Source organism: Pangasianodon hypophthalmus, chromosome 21 (assembly GCF_027358585.1).
Source record: "Pangasianodon hypophthalmus isolate fPanHyp1 chromosome 21, fPanHyp1.pri, whole genome shotgun sequence".
Taxonomy (NCBI): domain Eukaryota; kingdom Metazoa; phylum Chordata; class Actinopteri; order Siluriformes; family Pangasiidae; genus Pangasianodon; species Pangasianodon hypophthalmus.
Genome location: NC_069730.1, coordinates 4,532,322 through 4,553,212, shown reverse-complemented (window position 1 = coordinate 4,553,212; position 20,891 = coordinate 4,532,322). Strand labels below are relative to the sequence as shown.

At 42.4% G+C, this 20,891-nt stretch overlaps 1 protein-coding gene across 4 annotated transcripts in view; it reads right to left on the bottom strand.

Moving 5' to 3' along the window:
* cux1b (cut-like homeobox 1b) overlaps nt 1–20,891 on the bottom strand; it is a 156,593-nt gene that overhangs the window by 26,203 nt on the left and 109,499 nt on the right. The window contains exons 10-21 of one of the 4 annotated variants that reach the window (XM_053227554.1): nt 20,306–20,410; nt 19,976–20,164; nt 18,194–18,252; nt 17,517–17,565; nt 16,128–16,224; nt 13,018–13,692; nt 11,353–11,433; nt 10,194–10,295; nt 9,627–10,111; nt 8,281–8,520; nt 6,774–6,933; nt 1,145–1,438 (exon numbers count right to left, since the gene is read on the bottom strand). In XM_053227554.1, the coding sequence (XP_053083529.1) occupies nt 1,145–1,438; nt 6,774–6,933; nt 8,281–8,520; nt 9,627–10,111; nt 10,194–10,295; nt 11,353–11,433; nt 13,018–13,692; nt 16,128–16,224; nt 17,517–17,565; nt 18,194–18,252; nt 19,976–20,164; nt 20,306–20,410 (2,536 nt within the window). The remainder of the gene's footprint in view (nt 1–1,144; nt 1,439–6,773; nt 6,934–8,280; nt 8,521–9,626; nt 10,112–10,193; nt 10,296–11,352; nt 11,434–13,017; nt 13,693–16,127; nt 16,225–17,516; nt 17,566–18,193; nt 18,253–19,975; nt 20,165–20,305; nt 20,411–20,891) is intronic. The other 3 variants (XM_053227555.1, XM_053227556.1, XM_026941172.3) reach the window with 3 other exon arrangements.

Sequence of the window (20,891 nt, the reverse complement as noted above, 5' to 3'; positions counted from 1 at the left end):
AAACTCAGCAAACATGCAGAAATAGGTTCTCAGCGATGCATGGTGGTGGTAGCATCATTCTGAAATTTACCCTTGACCTGTTGCTTGCTGTTTTCTCTAATCCCCTCTGACATCCGGTTGACTGTCTTCGCTCGGCAGAGTTGCAGAGCCAGCAATTTACTTTTCCATTTCGGTGCTTTCATTGCTAATTTTAATTTTAAGTATTAAATAACTATAAATAAAAAAGTAAAGGAAAGTAAGCTCTAGTCTATCAAGCTGTTGAGCTGTAGCTCTTAACCTAACTCTATGAAATAAAACCTGTGCAAAAGTCCCTTTGCAGGCAGGTACATAGGAGAGCTCCAGACGTCCAGACCACCCTCGGTAACTCAGCACCGCTGGCGTGATACGAGAGAAGACCAGCAACATGACAGCATCTCCGCTAAAGGTCAGCCTAGGCAGCACACCCACACGCTCGTGCAAATGAATATGCAAATGTCTGATTGAATTTATCTGTTCAAAATCTCAACGTCCACTAGCTGAGTATACATTCACATTAGTAAAGTAAACACTCCGCCTCAAACGCCGAACTGACCGAACAGACACACAGCAGCATCACTACAGGTCTCCCTCACACACACTTATCCAAACACAAATGATATGCAAATCTTCGTAGTTCTCTATGCAAAAATGTAAGTATGCACCCATCTACATCTATAAGAGCAATTTACACTTGGGATGCTTGCTGATTTTGCTGTAGGTTGCTGTGGTCGAGAATTACATTTTTAGCTTTTCCGAATGTGAACATGTACTGTATTATGATTGTAGCATACTGCATATTTAAGTACAACAAGGCTGTCTGTGTGAACTTGTTTCTCATCAATCTCACAGGTTTCATTTTATTTTTGTTGCCCTTTCGTCATTCCTGTTCCGAGAACTTTTCAAAAACAACATGTGCTAGTATGAATATATGTAAATATTCCTATGGATTTGAATAGTGTCTACGCCCAGCTTGTTGGAAGTATCACACAAGCAGGGGGTTAACAGGGCGTGTTTATTATTATTTAGCTACACCTAACTAGTAGCTAATAAACGGCCCCTGTATTTATCAGTGCAATAAAAAAAACCTCACTGCAAGATTATCAAACGCTGTTGTCTTCTTACTCACCAAGGTTATTGTCAGTGAGCACCTCTTTGACCTTCTTGGTGATGGCGTAGGTGTCGAGCTCCGGTGACATGGCCACCATTTCCTGTATGCTGAGGCCGGAGGGTGTGAGGTTGGTCAGAGGCAGCGGGGTACCAGGCTGCGTGCCCTCCACTGGCTCTCCTGATGGAGACGGCTCGGGGATGGGTGCCTGTGTACTGCCGAGTGGTTCGCCGCCGCTCTTCACAGACTCCTCGGCCGAGCTGAGAGGCGACTCGGGGGCCGGACTGCAGCTGCCTGACGTTTTCGGGGTGCCCTCTGAAGGAGAGAATAAGCATTGTGTAAGGGTGGGTTTGCTTCCTCTGAGATGAATATGAGCACGATAGAAATCACTAGATGATTTACAACACGTTAAAAGGTGCATTTCAACACACTGAAGTCTAACTAACTGCTTCGCTTGCATATTATCACCCTCCCTGTGAATGGACTCGAATTAGGGGTGGGTGATATGACCCAAAAATTATATCACGATATTTCAAGAAGTCTACGGCGATATGTATCACAATATATAGGTTTCCTGACAAACTGCCACCAAAACAGTAGTGCTGGAATAAAAAAAATTCAATTGACATTCTATTTGATGATCCAAGAAGTAGAAAAAAATGAAATCAGCTGTTTGAATAATAAAAAAAAACTTTATAAAAAAATATCATGATACCCACAATACTGTAGAAAAGTGTACTGTGACAATTTATCATGATATTGATGTTACATTGTCATATCACCCAATCCTAATTCCTATATGTTTAATAGCTGCGTTTGCAATCAGAGATTCTAGTGCTGTTTGAAATTAGTCGGTAATATTTTATGCTGTCTTTCACACAAAATAAAATGCAGACCTGTGAACCCTGAAGAGGAATAACGAGTAGTTCTTTACTTGATGTGTCCCTAATAAACATAGTTAACTGACGTTGTCTAATGTTCACCAAGTTGAGCATACACTGATGGATTTTAATTCACATTAAAGAACTCAAAACATTCTCCGTTTACCTTGACGGAATGTGAAAAACACTACGTTGGTGCATTTTTCAAGCAGGGAAATTGACTCGAGTTGAGACGAGAGGACTAGCCAACAGATTACTAACGTGGAATGCGGGGGAAAGGGGGCGGGGCTTCCAGGCAGGGTCAGTTAAAACACATTTCAAACTGGAGAGTTCAAAACACATATGGAACTGAGTGCAATCACTCCAGATCCATGTGTCAATTTGCTCATCTACTGTATTAAATTGTATTTTAGTATATATTATTTAGTGAGAACTTGCACCAGCTGTTCTCTGATGTTAAAACGTGTGAAGGTTGGAGGGTCTGTCAAATGACCTGTAGACAGGTGGTACAAAATAGGTGACAAAAAAAAAAAAAAAAAAGGTTTTTACTCTTTTTCTTAACTCCAGGAAGCACTTTTGCATGCAAAACAAAGTCAAAACTAATTACTGGATGAGTTTAAAATGCAGAAAGAGCCTCCACAGGAGAGTGGCGTTTTTGCCGGATTTAGGTAAGCTATTACTTCCTTAGGGTAGGCATGTAGCCCTGCCCCAAGCAGTTACAATAAAGGTCAAAGCAATCCGTTTGCACCGAGACATACACATTGTCCACATTACGCAAATAACTTTTTTGTTTTGTATACAGAGATCTCTGGTCCTGTGCAAACCAGTCATAATCATCACAGGCGCCTTCTACAAACAAACGTCTGGAAAACTCATCTCATCTGGATAGCTCAGAACACGTCTCTTTACAGATTTAAAACATTTTAAAATTGTTAACTAACTTTTACTGCTTGCCTCATTGTGAACACGGAGCACTTGAGGTTTATTTAATCGGTTAATTGTGTAAAGATCTTCATCCCTACTTGAATATGACAGAACTATTCACACTGACGGCATGACGTGTCCGGAAGGACGGCTTGGAGAAAAACTCCAAGGAACACTCTGTCTTCAATTAGCGTGTACTTGATGGCTGTGTGTTCTGTGGACAGCTGCTGGCCTTGGACTGTACACACACACACACACACACACACACACACACACACACACACACACACACGAGCCAGGAGCCCATCTGTCTATATCTGAGGCCAAAGTCAGTGACCACACTCGGTCTGGTTCGGTTAACAAACTAAATCCATTCCTGACACTTGGACACGACTAATTTCTCTCGATTGCTTTTTGGAATAAACAAATGTCGACAATGGCTACTCATAGATTTTTATTTCAATTTCTACTCATCGTTTTCTCTCTTTAACAAAACACAATCTTCTCTGCAGTGTCGCTGCAGGATATAAGCAACACAAAGCCAAAACGCTCTCCTTCCCCCCCTCCTCTTTCCCTCCCACTCGTTCCTCTGTCCCTTTCGGCGGTCCTGTTCCGCAAGCAGCCCACAAGCGAGCAGTCGCGGGAAGCCGTCACTCTCGATTAGCTTCCTGCCACGCCGCGGAGAGAGGGAGAGAGAAAAAGAGGGAGCGAGGGCTAGTCACTTTTGATCAGACGCTGCTACAATGTGCTGGATGCTGACATGTGGCTCTGCTGGGTGGGGGTGGGGGGTGCGAGTGATGGGCGCTGGGGCAAAGCCTGGCACTCTGATGGTGCCACTGACCTATGAACAGCAGCCTGCCGGGTCTGTGTGTGTGTGTGTGTGTGTGTGTGTCCGTGCGTGCGTGCGCATGTTTGAGCTTCACATATAAGACAACCGCCTTTTCATGCCATGGTTATTTTCCAAGTCAGCTACATTCAGGAAGTAAGGAGCCCAGGATAAACACGGCTTTAATTCCACAGCACTGAAAACCGCACATGAAAGCGCTAATGTGATTAAAACACACCACACACACACGCAAGCTTTTATTTCATTCTGTTCACAAAGCGTTCAGTGATGTGCACACTGTGAAACAACTTCACTGCACTGTTGAATGAATTTGAATATGCTACTGTAACAACTTACACAGCGTTTGTATGGAAGCTACAGCACATAAACATTAAAACACCATGTCTAGCAATTTTTAAAGCAGTCTCCAGTGTCAGCCATTTTTAACAGTCAAATGTAAAGATGTAACTAAGTTTTCTGACATGGGAAAGTCTTCAAGACAGGAGTTTATAAACTTGTCTTGTGGACATTCCACAACATTAAATGTAACTATAAACGGATAAAAACGTATGATGTGGTTCATTATTTAATAAAAACATTGGAATCATCAAATTTCCGTGGTATAAGGGGAATAAAACAGTCTGCCATGTGTTGTTACTGGAAAATAATCAACTTCAGGGTGGTAACTGTAACCCAGCTTCACGTCGGGCCACATCACACCACCCCAGTCGTTGATTATTTTCCTTTAACAGCATGACTCAAAGTGTTTTATTCCTTATGTCTTGCCTGAGCCCCACATCAAAGGAATTCTTCAGCATTTTTCAACCTAACCTTGATCTAAAACATCCCTAATATATACATAATTACTACGAACAACAAACTCATGCAAACTGGTGCTGAGGAGGAACGGAAAACCTATTTACTCTAAATTAACATGTAATCGGAGTCTGAGGGCAGAATTGAATTCGGTTTTATTTCTGAACATTTTTATAAAGCACTCTCCTTAATTCAGAACTCAGCTCTAAATCTGTTTAATCAGTGCTTTTAGAGGTAAGAAAGGGGTACCAACATAGCTGTGTGGGTCTGATCGGATACAATGGATTAGATAAAACCTTCTGGAAAGTGTAATTAAAAAAAAAATAAAAATAAAAATAAATAAAAAGATCTCTCTCTCTCTTTTATACACTATTTTGCTTAAGTGTTGGAGAGTTGTATAAGACTACAGAACACCAGCCTTGGTAAGACACTCATGGTTGTCTCATTAAGAGTGTAATGGTCGTATTATTGAATATGTAATATATAATCACATATTTTAATCATCTGTTCAACAACTGCCCTTAGACTACCATTATAAGCAAGTTTCGCATACCAGTTTCCTCAGTACAGGAAAGTGGTAGTGCTAATCCCCATATGCTACAGATGTGGTGGATAGGGCTATTAAAAAAAACAAAAAACAAGAGTACTCCTTTAATATGCATCATTTTTAATTACTCTGTTTTTTCATTCTCTTCTCTTTCTACACTGTCTGTGATAGCAATTAGTTAAAGAGCTAGCTGGAGAAATAGGGCCTATCTAAGAGCCTGGACATGAAGACACGAGTCCTCTCGCTCCTTATCTATTCAGCGTGGACTGTGATTGGGCGATCATTTGCATGTAAATGAGCGACTAGAGAACGGTAGGCTGAGGGGTTTCGGTAATTACCGTGCATCAGTGTTACCATGGGAGTAATTGATTAGGGCAGCGCTATAGAGCCTCTTTGGGGATGTTCTGCTCATCTTCCTCTCCATTTCTCCTGCATCTCTCTGTCCATCCCCCCTCCCCCACCCTCAAAAAAACAAAACAAAAAAAAACTGAGCAGTGTGGCCTGGGGAGAAGCCTGCTTCATTTAACCCGTCTCTGTCGCCTTTTCTGTCACACTTGCTATTTTTTATTTCCTTCGTAATCTCATGTGTGTTAGGGTTGGGATGATATATCAGTATGATATGAACAGAGACTCTGAAATAATTATAGAAGACAAACACAAATCAACTTATATTTGAGAACCAATGTTTTCTGTCTAGCTTGTTATATAGTAGTAAGATACTATAGTATATATACTATCATATTTTTCCCCAATACACTGTTATAGGTGTGTGCGTGTGTGTGTGTGTGTGTGTGTGTGTGCTGGGTATAGCCACGGGATTGCTTGGCATCAAGGAAGCATGTATTAACCTGTCCTTTGGGCTATGTGTGCACATGTAAAGTGCCAGAGGAAACAGTGTATGTAATAAGGACTGAACTACAGTGTGACAAATGAGAAAGATTTATTAAACACCAGGATGGAGGAGTGAAAGGAGAAACGTGTTTGTAAGAGTGTGACAGAAAACCAATTTGGGTGTCCAGACAGAGTGTGAAGTAGACTCCCCTGGGACAGAGTGCGCCGTGACGGACGATGACCTCATGACCTTCAGTATATTGAACCGTGTGTTTGGAGTTTAAGCGTGCGAGAAAGACGGATGATGCTAATACAGGACCCGGTGGTAGTCAATAAACAAAACAACACTTCTGCCTCATATAGGGTTTTCAGCCTCCATTCTCAAATCACGCTGCCAGTCTTCTGAATATCCATGACATTTTAAAGGTGCAGTATGTAATTTTTAGAAGTCTTTAAATGTCTAATAACCATATCATTTCAAAGACAGCTTAGGAAACCTGTGAGCCGCAACACTACTCTAAAATGGATCTAGCTAGCTTCTAGCATCAGACATTAAACGCTGAATCGGAAGGTGCCATGCACACACACATTCACACACACTTTCACACCTAGAGGAAATTTCTCTTTGCCAATGCACCTACTGGCATGTTTTTAGGAGGTGGAAGGAAACTGGAGAACCCGAAGGAAACCCACACAGACATATGGAGAACATGAGAAACTCTTCACAGACAGTAATATGACTGAACCATGGACCCTGGAGCTGTGAGGCTAAGCAATGAACACTGAGCATTAAACAGGCCAGCAATTAGCTGCTTTGTGCTTTACCTTGCGTCTGTCCTGGCTGATTCACCGAGTTCTGTCCCAAATCGCCGTTGAGCCACAGCTGCATGCGGATAAAGGGCTCACGACCTTTCTGCGTCAGCTTGCTCCATGGTTTGGGACGAGACAGCATGTCACTTACACTCCCCTGAGACAGTCCTAGTACCTGAGTCAGACACAAACGAGAAAAGCCGTTCCTCCACTGTTAACATGGGCATCATATTTACCATCATATTTACCAAAAAAAAGTCCTTATAATGGCTTGTCAGTGACCATGCATTCAGGTTAGATCAGGAGTGAACAGTTAGTAACATGCAGATCACCAAATGGAAAACCATAGAGAGAAGCACAGCCTTTACTCCATAAGAGCTTAGCCCGGGTTTAAGTTTTAATACACATCCAGTATAAAGTATAAACAAACAAACAAAAAAAACAACAAGATAGAAATGTGTCTGAGACTCTCAGCTGGCTATGCTATTCAAGCATGACTAAACCTGATGGCTCAACCTAAAAAGAATCAACCCTACATGGATGATCCACCACCAGTTTACCCATGTTTACAGGTTAGTGTTTGTTTGCTAGTTTGCTTCTGATTAGTCTGTCTGTTCAAACTGTTAAAGAAAGCTTAGTTTTGATAAAAGTGAGACTGGTGATGAGGGTGCCACCTATGCAAGCTTTATTCAAGATTAGCCCCTCCGATTTATATTAAAAAGAGTGAGATATTCTGGTAAAATCCATGTAGACATTGAAAACACATCACTTCTTCATACTTATTGCGTCCACAATCATGCATTTCAATTCTCTGGGGCTTTAATTGAAAGGAAAGCAAGACTGCTACTGAGATTCAATACTATTCAAATTCAATAAGACAAAGGCCAGTTTTAATGCACAAACTCTGTGAAAACAAGGTAAAATTTAACCTAAACTCATGCAGTTATTGCATTATGCAGCCCATAGGAAAGTAATTTGGTTTGCACTGTGACATAATTGAATCCAGTTCAAAGTGGACTGCAGTGTGGCTGTATGTGGGAACGCAGAGCTGCTGAATCTGATAGACGAGGACAGGGGCCCGAGACAAAGCCGATTGACTCATGTGGGTTTTGTGGGTGACCGAGTCACATGTGTTGAAAGGAACCAACATGTTTTAGCATCCTTCACAAAAAAGCCTTCTTTCTTCGGGACACAGAAGTCGTCTGAGGAATGCTTCATTTGTGGAAGGCCTGATGGAACACTAATATCCCTCAAAACAGACTGCAACAACTTCTTGGTGAAATACATCATTGGGCCCACTTGGAGTCTTTAAACTGAGATTTTGCTCTGAAAACCTCAGGTCGGATTTAATTTACTGGCAATTGCAGACGGATTTCACTGTTCTAGTGGAGCAGATTCTACAGACAATGTGTGAGTAGGAAGAGGGAGTTAGTGGGTGCTAAGATGGTAAGTGGGGGTAAGAATGTTAGGGATGCAGAGACAGAGAGGAGAGAGATAGAGAGGGAGACAGGGGCACGCAGACCTTCTCTCCAAACAAGCGCTGGCATACGCCACTCTTGGCTAGCTTCTCTTTGACCAGCTGGGTGAGCTCCACCGTGTCCAGCTCGCGGCATGAGAACAGCTGGCACTGCTCGGGCGCCAGCGGGGGCACAGGCGCTCTGGCCGGCCTTGGCACGCGGGTGCCGCTGAGCTCCGGGTAGGCGGAGCCGGCGTGGTGCCACTCGCTCCAGTACTGAGGGGCATCGAGCAGCCGGGGGGGCGTCTGGCACAGAGACACACAAAGAGGGGAGGGGCCAGCATCAGTCAGTACCGTCCAGCATTGGGTAGGAGACGGGCATCGTGGGGAAAGGAACGTCAACCGAGGCCATTTTGCTGGCTACACAGTGGACAATACCACTTTAAACATTACTGTTAACCTTATGTTTTGGTAACTAAATTACTGAGGTAGCAGGATAGGATTTTCAATGCTAGATTTCATTAATTATTAGCAAGTTTAGCATCTTTATCTGGAGTGCTTACATATGTTCATTAGGCAAGTACTGATGCTCAACAATCCTACTGACAATAACAGCATCTTCTCACAGTTTTCAATCTCACAGTAGTGCATTTAAAATTACTGCACTTTTTACGATTAAAAGCTGCAACAGGATGTAAAGTGACAAATTTAACCAATATTATTTGATGCCTGGAACTCTCTACTCTGCACCTGAGTTAACTTAAAGTAAACCCCAGACCACCAGCTTCAAGGAGACCAGAGATTGGTTCTTTGGACCACCTCGCTTCTGGTACAAGTTGCTTCAGGTCTGAAAAAATGGGCAAGTGTGAAAACACCCTCAATTGGCAGCAAGAGATCTACGTTCTTTGAACTTTTTAATGAGACTGTGACTACATGGTAGCTAACTGGCTTCTAAGAGTCCATCACAAGTGAAAAGTTTGGTATGGAAGGAATAAAGGGACCTTAATCCTATTGTTCAATGGTCCAAAAAAAGGTTCTCTGGTATACCTGTGAACTCACAACTTTCTGGTTTCTAGGACAGACACTTACCACTGAACTCTCAAAATAATGATATCTATAGGTTCATACAACACTCACAAATGTAAAGGTAGCAGTAACACTCAAAGCCATTCCCGCTGTCCCTTTGCCATGCACTGTAAAGCAACGGAGGCTCTGGGCTACCAGTTAGCCTTGTTACAGAAAATTTTTTAGTCATGCACAAGTATGTCCAATGCAAGCTTTTACTTAGTCATGCACGAGTAGCTCATTTTCACTGACGCTATTCCAATAGCCATGCACTTCACTGAGAACCACTCATCTTCCTTGGAACCAATGCTACCTGCCAATGACAAAGTCAAAGAGAGTCTCCTCACCTCCTTGGAGTCCTCCAGGCTGTGGTTCTCATCGGGCAGGCCAGTTCCTCGGCGCTCTTGCTGTGAGCTGTTCCACCACTGCTCCCTCCACTGAACCCTGGAGGCTCCATCCTGGCCTGGAGATGCTGGACGCTCCTTCTTAATGCTGCTGAAGTCAAGTAAAGGGGACGGAGAGGGTGAGGAGGGTGAGGAGGATGAAGAGGGAAGTAGAGGAGGAGGCTTCTTTAAGCCCAGGGCCAGAGGGCTGTAGGTGGTCAGGGGGGCACCCAGTGGCGAAGGCGCCAACACTTTGGGCGACAATAACGAGAGATCGCACTGAGAGAGGGAGGAGGAGATGGACGAAGAGGATGACGATGAAGACGAGGAGGACAATGAGGCCTGCTGGGCCTCCATTTCACGCCGTGCCTGCTCTAGGATGGAGCGGATGGCCTCGTCTGAACCTCCTCCACCTCCACTGGCTGAAGATGGTGGCAGAGATGTATCAGCTGTTTGATGGGGAAACAAAGCAAGTTAGAACAACATTTTGGAATTTGAATATTTTTTGGGGAATGGGAGATCAAGACTTGCCTGCTTTCTGGACCTGCAGCTCACGCTTGGCTTGCTCCAGGATGGACTTGATGGCTTCGTCAGAGCCGCTTTCGGGTGTGCGGATACGAGTGGTAATGTTGCCTTAAAAAAAAAAAAAAAAGAGGAAAAGGAGGAAAAGATGAGCACAGAGCACAGCAAGAACAATCAGAGTAAGCCACTGTTCTGAAACAACAATTCTTTAAGTAGCAACAACAGAAACAGGCTTGCCATTGAGAACTTGTGGAGAACATTTATGTCAATTCTTATTGCTTTAACATCTAACTGATCAGCTGCTCCTTTTTCTAGGGCATTTCAAAATGTGTGTGCATGTGGTAACATCCGAAATGATGGAGGACGTGATCAAGTAACAGGCCGTACGTAAAGTGGAATCCAGCCGTGCTCAAGTCAACCACCAGAGTACTTTAAAACACTGTCCCCCCTTGTAAGCCATCTATTCAACAATATACTTTTATCACAGTTTAAAAGTCTTCCCTGTGGCTTCAAATATTAGTTTTGAGCCACCAGTGAAAAACCAAACGAGCAAACTGGTATGTTTATTTGACCGAGTAAGGTATTTGTGTAACGCCCGCTTGTTAGAAAGGGCTATTTGACGCCACCCAGCCCTCACAAATGGGCCCCTCATTAAAATACCTAAATTATATATTGGGAATTTGGCCTGACGTCAATCAGGCAGTCAATGTGGTGAGCGCTGTACTGGAGGTGCCTGTGACACACCACAGGAAAGAACTTACTGAAAAACCCACAGAGGATAAAATCCTACATGTTTTTCTGCACTATTCTTTAGGTACAGATGCGATCGTGGTTGTCCTTAAGAGTCCACGCCACCTGACATTAGACACCATGCAAAACTGGATAGTGAGTCAAGAGGACTTTTACTGACATTCAACTCAGTATCAAGGTCAGGTAGTTTTCTCTCTATCTGATTTATCCTATTATACACACTGATTCACTGAATGAAGAAAAAAAAAGGCTTTAGGCACTGACACAAGCTTCAGTTTCAAACCTGTACTTGAACACTAAGTAATAAGCCATAGCTCTACCACTTATATGAGCGCGAAAGGTAAGGAGAGGTCACCAGAGGACCTTGGCCACACTTAACTATCTAATAAACTTGGAAAAAATGGACTAGGGGACACACCTGTCCGCGGGGCGCCTTCCGAGCCGGCTCTCCGCTTCGGGCCTTCCTGAAACATGCGGCTAAGGGCCTGGCCTGGGCTCTCTGTCAAAATAAACGACAGAAAAAATGGACGACAAGATGAAAGAAGGTACGTGTGGTTGACCGAAACGCTGAACGCTAGCACGGCCAGGAGGGTGGAGTGGAGAACGGGTTGGAAATGACTGACAATGGACCTGATTCAAGTTCCACACCAAAAAATCTAGTTTGTGTCGGTTCACCGGTTGAGGGTAATACCTACAAGGCATGCTTGACCACTAGGAACTTCAAATTAAATGTTTGAAATGAGGACTGGGGTAACGTTATCTTCCAAATAGAATACTGTCAAAGGAAACACATTTCTAAATGCAAACATGAAAGAATATGACTGTAAACACTCAGATTATAATTTAGACCTCAGACTTTAAAGGAGTGGCCATCACAGTTTTTAAGAAAACATCTTAAGAGTTCAAACACTTGAGCAATTGAGAGATACACTAGCCAAAAGTTAGCAGGACAATCACTGGCCATTTCTGTAGTCAAGCTTAGTTACTTCACCAAGGCCTCCACTCCAAGATATTCTCCAATCAAATGCAACCCAATGCAACTCAGCCTAGGTTCTTGACTCAATGAGAAGCACCCAGAACCTTTATATACAAAAGCATTTTCACATTAGCCAGAGATCAGCTTGGACACTTTACTTTTGATAACTAAGACGATCTTAGCTCAGCACAGACTGGTGCAGGTGGCGTGGAACGAAACTTTCCGGACCTTACTATTACCTTCCCTCTTGGTCAATACTATTGATCAGTAAAAGGTTTCGGTATTGATTAGTGCGTGGTGAGGACAGGCGGTGGAGCCTGAAGGACGATCGGAAGCTTGGTCATGCGGAAATGAGTTGCGATGGAAAAGATGTGAAGGATCTAAACTGACAGTTGAATCAATATGTGCAGGAGGAGAAAATAGTTCATCATGGTATATGGTACATGCTTTACTTTTCTACACTTCAATGTAGCAATGGCTTATTAATAAAGTCTATCCAGAACGCTAACTGCAAATGCCAGTTTTAATACCCGGGCAATAATGTATTAATGTGTTATTGTCTTGATTTCTGCATTCTCAGATCATGATGATATGACATGCTAGGCACCAAAGTGGAGCCAATTCTGACTTGTCCAAGTAACGAATGCTGACATGCCTATTAATGACTTACAAGCATTGCAGAGAACATGCATAATGTTATACTGCTTTTGTGTAGCTCAAAGATCATTAGCAACACGTTTATAAAGTTCTGTCAGTCATCTAGGCCATTCAGGATTTGTGATCAGTTTCCCAACAAGTAGCTATGCGTTGTATTCATGGACTTTTTTTTTTTCAGCTCCGTCTTCTGACTGACATAGTTTACTCTTAGAGAACAGTGATGAAAAGGTTAAATCACTGCAGTTGAAGGTAGAATGTCATAATGAATGGGTGTGGTGTGTGTGTTTGATGCCCCTCCCATACTGACATGACTACCCACCTTCTGATCAAACATCATAAGGCACAAGTGAACCACTCTTGCGACCTTGATGACTGATAAGGCATGTTGCTAATAACAGACTCAAGCTATAGAAAAAAAAAAGCGTTTAATTTAGAAGAGGTATTGCTCACCTCTTTGCCTGCCCTGGATGCTGCGCAGTGCCAAGATGTTCTGCTCGTCAGAGAGGAACTGCTTCATCTTATGGAAGGGCTCCTTGCCACGGATGGTGAGCTTGCTCCAGGGTTTGGGGCGTGCCAGGATTTCGCTGACAGACCCCTGCGACAGGCCCAGCACGTAGTGCCCGAAGACTCGCTGCCCAATGTTGTGCTTGATCAGCTGCTCTTTGACCTGGCGTGCGATCTCTGCCGTGTCCATATCCTCACCCTCAGAAGCGCTGCCTGCGCCCTCTGAGCGGCTGGGCGACGGCGCTGTACCGTTGGTATCCGGGCTGGCACAGGGCTGACGTGGGGGAGCGGGCGCCAGTGACAGGGGCGTGTAGTGGGCGTGGCCGAAGTCCTGAAGCGCTTTGGAGTAGAAGGTATGCATGAGCTGGCGCTGCAGCAGTGAGCCCAGTGCCACCTTACCCGCCAGGGGGAAGGCGGTACCGTAGAGGTCCAGTGCCGGTGTGAAAGCATGTCCGCCATTAGCGCTGCTAGCAGTGGGTGACTCCGGGGGCGGGCCAGCAGAGTTCGGGCCTGCTCCTGGGCGACCCAGGTGTGGAGAAGGGGCGGGAGGGGGTGGGGCTGAGTTGGCAGAGGTGGGGACGTGTGGCGCGGTCTCTTCTTTCACTTTCTGGCTGGCTGACCCTACAAGAAAGGGCAAACAAAATGCATTATGGGGGAGTTAACAAAAAAAGGGGTCTGACAAAAGACAAGGTGTTGTTTTTTTTGCTATATATTTAATGTACAAAAGAGAAAAGATTATAAATCTTTATTAATAGTTGCTTTTTTTTTTTTTTTTTTTTTTTTTGCCAAGCCCCCCAGACAAACCGCCCATGCATTTGTAGTTTGCACCTTTCTTGTAAGCAACAGCATGGTAGGACAAATACTTCTGACACAATAATGGCCGCCATGCAAAGTGACACTGCCATCCAGATCCGCTGCCATCAGTGAGGATAGACAGAACAGGGGCATTCAAAAAAAAAAAAAAAAAAAAAAAATAAATAAATAAAATAAATCCAGGCTTTGGCTCGGGCTGTGGAGCAATGCAACTCTGGTGGCCAACTCTGACTTTAGGAATGTCCACTCCTGTTCCTCCTTATACACGGTTGACGGGATTCAAACTCATTACCACAAAACAGTCTCTCCTGATGAAGTCTTCGTGACTCTTTCAGTTCAACGAGTGATTATATTTTGTGTATATAAATACTATTCAAACAAGCCACATTGGTCTTGTTAAGTGCACACAATAAAACATTTTGGTTTTTATTTGAAGAAAAAAAAAAACTGGGGATAGGATTCACTAGGAAAAACCTGAACATCAGTAAGACGGCACAGTTTTTATAAAGGTTATGTGTTAAAATAGTGAATATTCATTGTATGACCTCATGTGAAGCAATTAAATATTCAAATGCCACTGTAGGTCGAATGCAAACTGCACACGGGCATACTTTAGATTTTAACCCAGGTGGACGTTTCTCTGAGGTGAATAGCTTGAGGGGAAAATTTAGGGGCTTAAAAAGCACAAACACTTTTTCCACAGATCTCACGTTGTGCTACATGTTTGAGTACTATGAGGTACAGCAGAAAACAAAGACCCTACCTACCTGAATGCAAAAGCTCCTGTGAAAAGCCTAGGTAAATAACCGTAAAGTATCTCTTTTTGGAAAAGTGGATGTTAATCAGAATAATCAACAAATCCATTTCATGTACGCAAAATGACCAAAGGGCGCTTTAAATTAGAGGGATGTTATGAGGTTAGGCCATAGCGACCTGTCAATTATGGTAATTTTATGCAAGGCTCTGAGCACTATGTAAATATCCTGTTTATGCAGCCCCAAAGCAAATGCTCTTAACATTTTTCTCATCCACTCATGCATGCAAACCAACATTGTTAAAAGTCAGAGCTTGTAAACTCTAACCAGTTTTAAAAATAAAAAATGTAAAAAATTAGCAACCTGAAGAAGGACAGAATGTATGACGTACAAAGTAACTGATTACAACCGTATGTGTTTGTGCATATGAATGACACCAACTTATCAAATATCAAAGAAGTGTAGGGTAAAAAGGGTACAACTGTATATCTGCATCTTTACCACTTTATTAGGGACACCTGCACACCTGCTCATTCATGCAGTTATCCAATCAGCCAATCATGTGGCAGCAGTGCAATGCATAAAACCATGCAGATACAGGTCAAGAGCTTCAGCGAGTGGCAGTTCTGTGGGCGAAAACACCTTGCTGATGGCTATGGTAACTCAAATAACCACTCTTTACAACTGGATACACACCAAACCTTGAAGTGGATAGGTTACAACAGCTGAAGACCACATCGGGGTTCCACTCCTCTCAGCCAAGAACAGCAGTCTAAGGCAATTACAGGTCATGCAATGGTCTAAGTCACTGAGATCACATTTTTTCCTCAGTCTGATGTTCAATGTGAACATTAACTGAAGCTTTTGACCTGTATCTGCATGATTTTAAGCACTGCACTGCAGCCACATGATTGGCTGATTAGATAATTGCATGAATGAGCAGGTGAACATGTGTTCCTAATAAAGTGGTCGGTGAGTGTATGCATGTATTTATGATTGAGATAGCACAGGGGAAGAGGAAGGAGGTACTATACTCGGTTCTGCTCGAAATGTCAACGCACATCTGCTGATGAGCAATTATCAAAAGAGGCATGACTAATGTAGCAAAGTGCTGAAGTGGGCCATTTTTTTCCGACATGCAAAACAGCTGAAAATAAGTGTCTCCATTTTAACAGCATTAACCTGTTCCACCCTTTTCCCACCATCTCCAAGACATCCTGTAATACTCAAGTAATAGCTCCATGCACATTATTTTATTCAAATAACTTCTAAAAACTTCTAAATCAACCATGTTCACCGTTTGATTGCAGGGGTGCACTCCGAAACCCCAAACTAAAAACAACTTTGCTGGTGTTTATAAGAAAATATATGCAGGAGCTGATTTTCGGTTTTCTGAGTCGATTCCACATGAAAAATAACTTTGAGGGTTTTTGTATCATGTGTGTATCCTTTTTTTGAGCCTGTGTGGGCTCTTCTGGGCAGACTTACCGCTCAGCTCGGTGTTGGCGATGCGGAGTGAAGCGCTCTCAGACTGAAGACTGCGGTTCTTCTCCAGCAGTAACACCTCCAGCGGCTTAGATGAGTCCTGAGATGGAGGAACAGAGCCAGGCTTTGAGTACAAAGAAGTAAGCTACAGTCCAGTTAGCGTCAACCTTCAAGCTACCTTCATTAATGATATTTTGTTTCCAAAAGTCTTTTGCAAACTTCTCTGTAGCACAAGATGACTTTATTTGTATTAAAAAGTCCCAGTAGTCACCCTGTGATAGTGGAAAAAATGTGAACTCAGTGACTTTAACCATGGTATGGTTGTTGGTGCTATCTGTCTCAAAGTTTGAAATGCGCTGTGTGTTTGCTTTTCTGCGTAACACGGTTGTAAAGAGTGGTTATTTGAATGACTCTAGCTTTCCTGTCAGCTCAACAGAGTCTGGCTATTCTCCTCTGACCGCTCTCATCAACAAGGTTTTGCCGCTCGCAGAACTGCTGCTCACTGAATGTTTTTTTTTTTTTTGCACGAATGTATATATAAACTCTAGAGACTGTTGTGTGTGAAAATCCCACGGGATCAGCAATTTCTAAAATACTAAAACCAGCCAGTCCGGCACCATGCCACGGTCAATGAGATCACATTTTCCCTATTCTGATGTTTCATGTGAACATTATTTGAAGTGAGTGTGAGGCTGTGAAGCGAGCGTATAGTATAATGTAATGCAGTGTAATATAATATTCAGTGTATAATACAGAAAACACGACTCTTTAAAACAGAATTCAGTTAAACATTTTGCTCTTTAGCTTGCTCTGGATTACACACACACACAAAAAAACCCCAAAACCCAGAACTGTCGTCTCCTCACAGCGTCACAGCTCCTCTGCTTTGTTTAGGTTCAGTTCCTGGTCTAGTCTCCGCCCTGTGCTGTTACTGGTGTTTTATTAGCTCAGTGTATTTATGCTGTTTAACTAACATGTCCTTGTAATGTCTCAACATTATTCTAGTGTAGAATGGAAAAAAAAAACCACAACTTATCTTCTGAGTGTTTGCCTCAATTCTGCCTTTCTGCTCTGTGTTTGGATTTTGAACTTTGCGTGTTAGTGATTGTCGTTTGCCTCGTGTCTGTGATAATACCTCTAAAAAGCTTGACTCTATGCTAAAAGTTTTTTTTTTTTTTTAATTCAGTGCAGTTTCTCTCATCTCCTTTGGACCAAGTTTCCTGAAAGCACTCTAAAGTTAAGATCTGACATAAAGTGTTCAGTCTGATGCTCGTTCTACCATTTGACAATGATCTTGGTGTTATGAGGCTTTGGGCAACTCAGCCATGCTTTCAGCTGAGTGATTCCTTATTCCCTGACCATCACTGAGCTTTGCCTCACTGTAGTAGTTACCTGTGCTGTAGCACTGTCAGACGGCCCAAACTCCATGGACTTCAGGATACTGTAGAGAAAACAGTTTGGTTAGAAATATCCAGATCCACACACACACACACACACACACACACACACACACACACACACAAACGCACAGATAAATACACACTCAATTATGACCTCTCTGACAAAATTCTGATCCTGTTCTTGCTATTATATTCGTTTAAATAAGAGGCGTGGCCGTGTGCGCAGCCAGATCAGATCAGTTCAGTTCAGTTCAGGTGGCATTACTGAGGAATGCTTTCAGAGATGCAATCAGCACGGGGACTTGACAAAGGCACGTCAGGAAAAGAAAATGGCGGCTGTTTGAATAAAGAACCCATTCACTAAAGATCTATAAACACGCGCAAGTCAGGAAAGCTGGACGTCCATCAAAGATCAGCAGTGCACTGATAAGCCCTCATCAGAGCTTAATGCACCGCTAACCTAGTTACCCAAGCATCCTTTCACTCACTACACACACTTTATATACAAACGCTAAATAGGAGCGCTGATTAATCATAATGACTGATCTGGCATTTTGCAGCCCAACTCCGAGGGTGGATGAGGGGCTAATGAAAAAGCTGCGCTTTATTAAGCATATGACGCCCGTAGTTTTAATGCGCTGCAAATTAACGAGGCAGCTCCAAGCCTACCTCAGCTCTTTCTTCACCTCCTCGTAGTCAGCCTGCTCCTGCAACTTCTCCTCCAGTTGCTGTGCGTGCACCAGGAACACGGGGATGAGGAAGGAGGAAAAAGAGAAGTGAGAGTAGAAAGAGGGGGGTGCTCAAACATCAATCCAAATGTTCTTGATCATTATTAATGGAAAAAGGGCTGTTTTTAGTGCGCCTTCTTCAACTTCCCCTTGCTGTTTCCCCTTCGGAGAGTCCCCCCTCATCATTCAATACGTTATCAGCTTAAATAAAAAGCGTTAGATGACCCCTATAGTCCTAAGGACTCAAGTCACTTAATTGCATTTTTATATTCAAACTGGATTTTATATTGATAAATATTTATTTTATATGTGGCACTGACATAACTTTGGTCCTTTATTCTGACAGCTAGTCAGCAAGTGAAGTAGTTTGGTTCAACAATTTTCAAAACATGCCTTTAAGGCCTAGGCTTTAAGACAGAGCTAAATAAATTCACTACACTTATTAGTTTGCTCTTGATTCTATTCATTATATTGTTAGCATAATTTCTTATCTTTATTACCCTTGCATTTCTAATTCCCACGGATGGCTCTTAGCTTTTCCTTGTGGGGAAAAATAAAATAAAGAACTTTCTTCAGATAATTAAAAAAAAAAAACTTTAACTTGATGCCTTTTTATTTCACAATTAATTGTGTCATAAAAAAAGGAAATGATCAATGCATATCAGTTGTGTTACAGCAAAAATGAGAACCAGAATATTTATAAATTTACTTTAAAACTCAATTTCTTAGTATTATTTTTCATATTTATTGCTATATTATAGTTATAATAATGTTGCTGTTAAATTTTCACATAATTTACTTCCTTTCGAAGGTTCTTGGCCATTTTCCTGGTGGAAAAAATTCCATATCTTTTTTTAAAAAATTATTTTCTTCAAACCAGTTTTTTTTAAACTTTCTAAATATTTAGATGACATTAACTGTATCATGAAAAAGGAAATACACATTTGACAAACTATGTTACTGGAAAAAATGGACACCAGAATATTTACACTTTTAAAACTCCACTTCATGGCATCACTTCTTAATGAGACTAATTTATATGGCTAATTTATTTTCCTGGCTTTTCCTGTACTGTTTTGGGGTTTTTTTTCTGACACAGACCATTTTTATTTTATTTATTTTTTTAGAATTTCGAAATTTCTTATTTTTTTAAAAGGCATTAACTGAGTCACGAAAAGTCATACTATTCCCAAAATAATTGTCCCGCTGTGAAAGTCAGTATACTCTTCCAACCTTTCCACACATGTGCAAGAACTCTACATTTATTGCAAACTTTTAAAGCTAGTCCATTCATTTTACATTGTTGACTGACTAGTTTATATTATGGAAATCTACCATGCCATGGTTTTAAAGTACAAAAAAAATGCTATATATAAAAATGTAATATTTAACAGTTTATCTCTGATTCCTAGTCCAAGTAGATTTGTCCCTACTGCCAATGATGAGTGTATTCGTGTTGAGAGAAACACCCTGTAATCCCTTTGTCCTTTGAGGTACCGAAGTAGCGATGTAATGTAGGTCATACACACGTGGGTGAGCCAAAAAAGGTCATCAAGGGTGTGTTAAAAAGATTCTTTTTTTTATTCTTTTTAATCGCCTCAGCTATGTCTTTTTGTAGAAATGGACAGGTTGAGAATAACAACTGAGGAATAGTATATTTCATTAAACGGGATGGGTATGTTCTGTGTGTGTGTGTGTGTGTGTTTGGGGTTTGTAAGAGGACCTTGAGTGTGGCGCTCTTGGCACTGAGTTGCTGCTCTAGCTGGCTGATTTGGGTGGAGGAGTTCTCGCGCAGTTTGGCCAGACTGGCCTGCAGTCTCTGCACGTCCTCCACCAGCTGCACCATCTCCCGCTCCTTAGCGCTCAACTCGGCCTCCAGACTCGAGCGCGACACCACCTCCACCGCCTGCTCCTACACACACACACACACACACACACACACACACACACACACACACACACACAATCAGTGACCCAGGACAGTAAGTGTCTACATATCCAGAACTACTACAAATCCCAAATTGTGTAGTGAGGAAGCGTTTGAAGCCAATACCATATCTGGAGCTTTCTGGATCTGTGTGGCCAGCTGCAGGGACTTGTTAGCCGACGTGAGCTGCTCCCTCAGTGACTCAGCCTCTCGCTCGGCTGTCTCCGCTCTCTGTGGATGCACAATGATTTCCCATTAAATTTCCAATAAATTCCACTAACTATTAGAGCAGACCAGTGGGTGTGTCTGTGAGCCCATATATGAACTCAAACACACACCCTTCAAATGTTTCTGAGTAGACATCCAGTACTTAGTAGTTTTAATATTGCACTTAAAGACCTGAAGCTTTCTCAGATATCCTCTCAAAAATTAGCACAGGTTAAGCAAAATATGTGATGCCACCCCATCAATGGCCTCCATATATGGATTCAAAGACACACCTACATTTTCCTCTATAGACTTAGAGCTGCTCTCATTATCATATACATGGACTCAGCAACTTTTCTTGTTTCCTGCTATGATGACATAAGCCACATAGTCACATATTTAGAACTATGTAACTTACTGCTGCTTTAATCAACCCTTTTGTTTGACGTGATACACTATCATTATCAGTTTGCTGCCAACGTTTTCTTTGTAAGCTGAAGGGTTG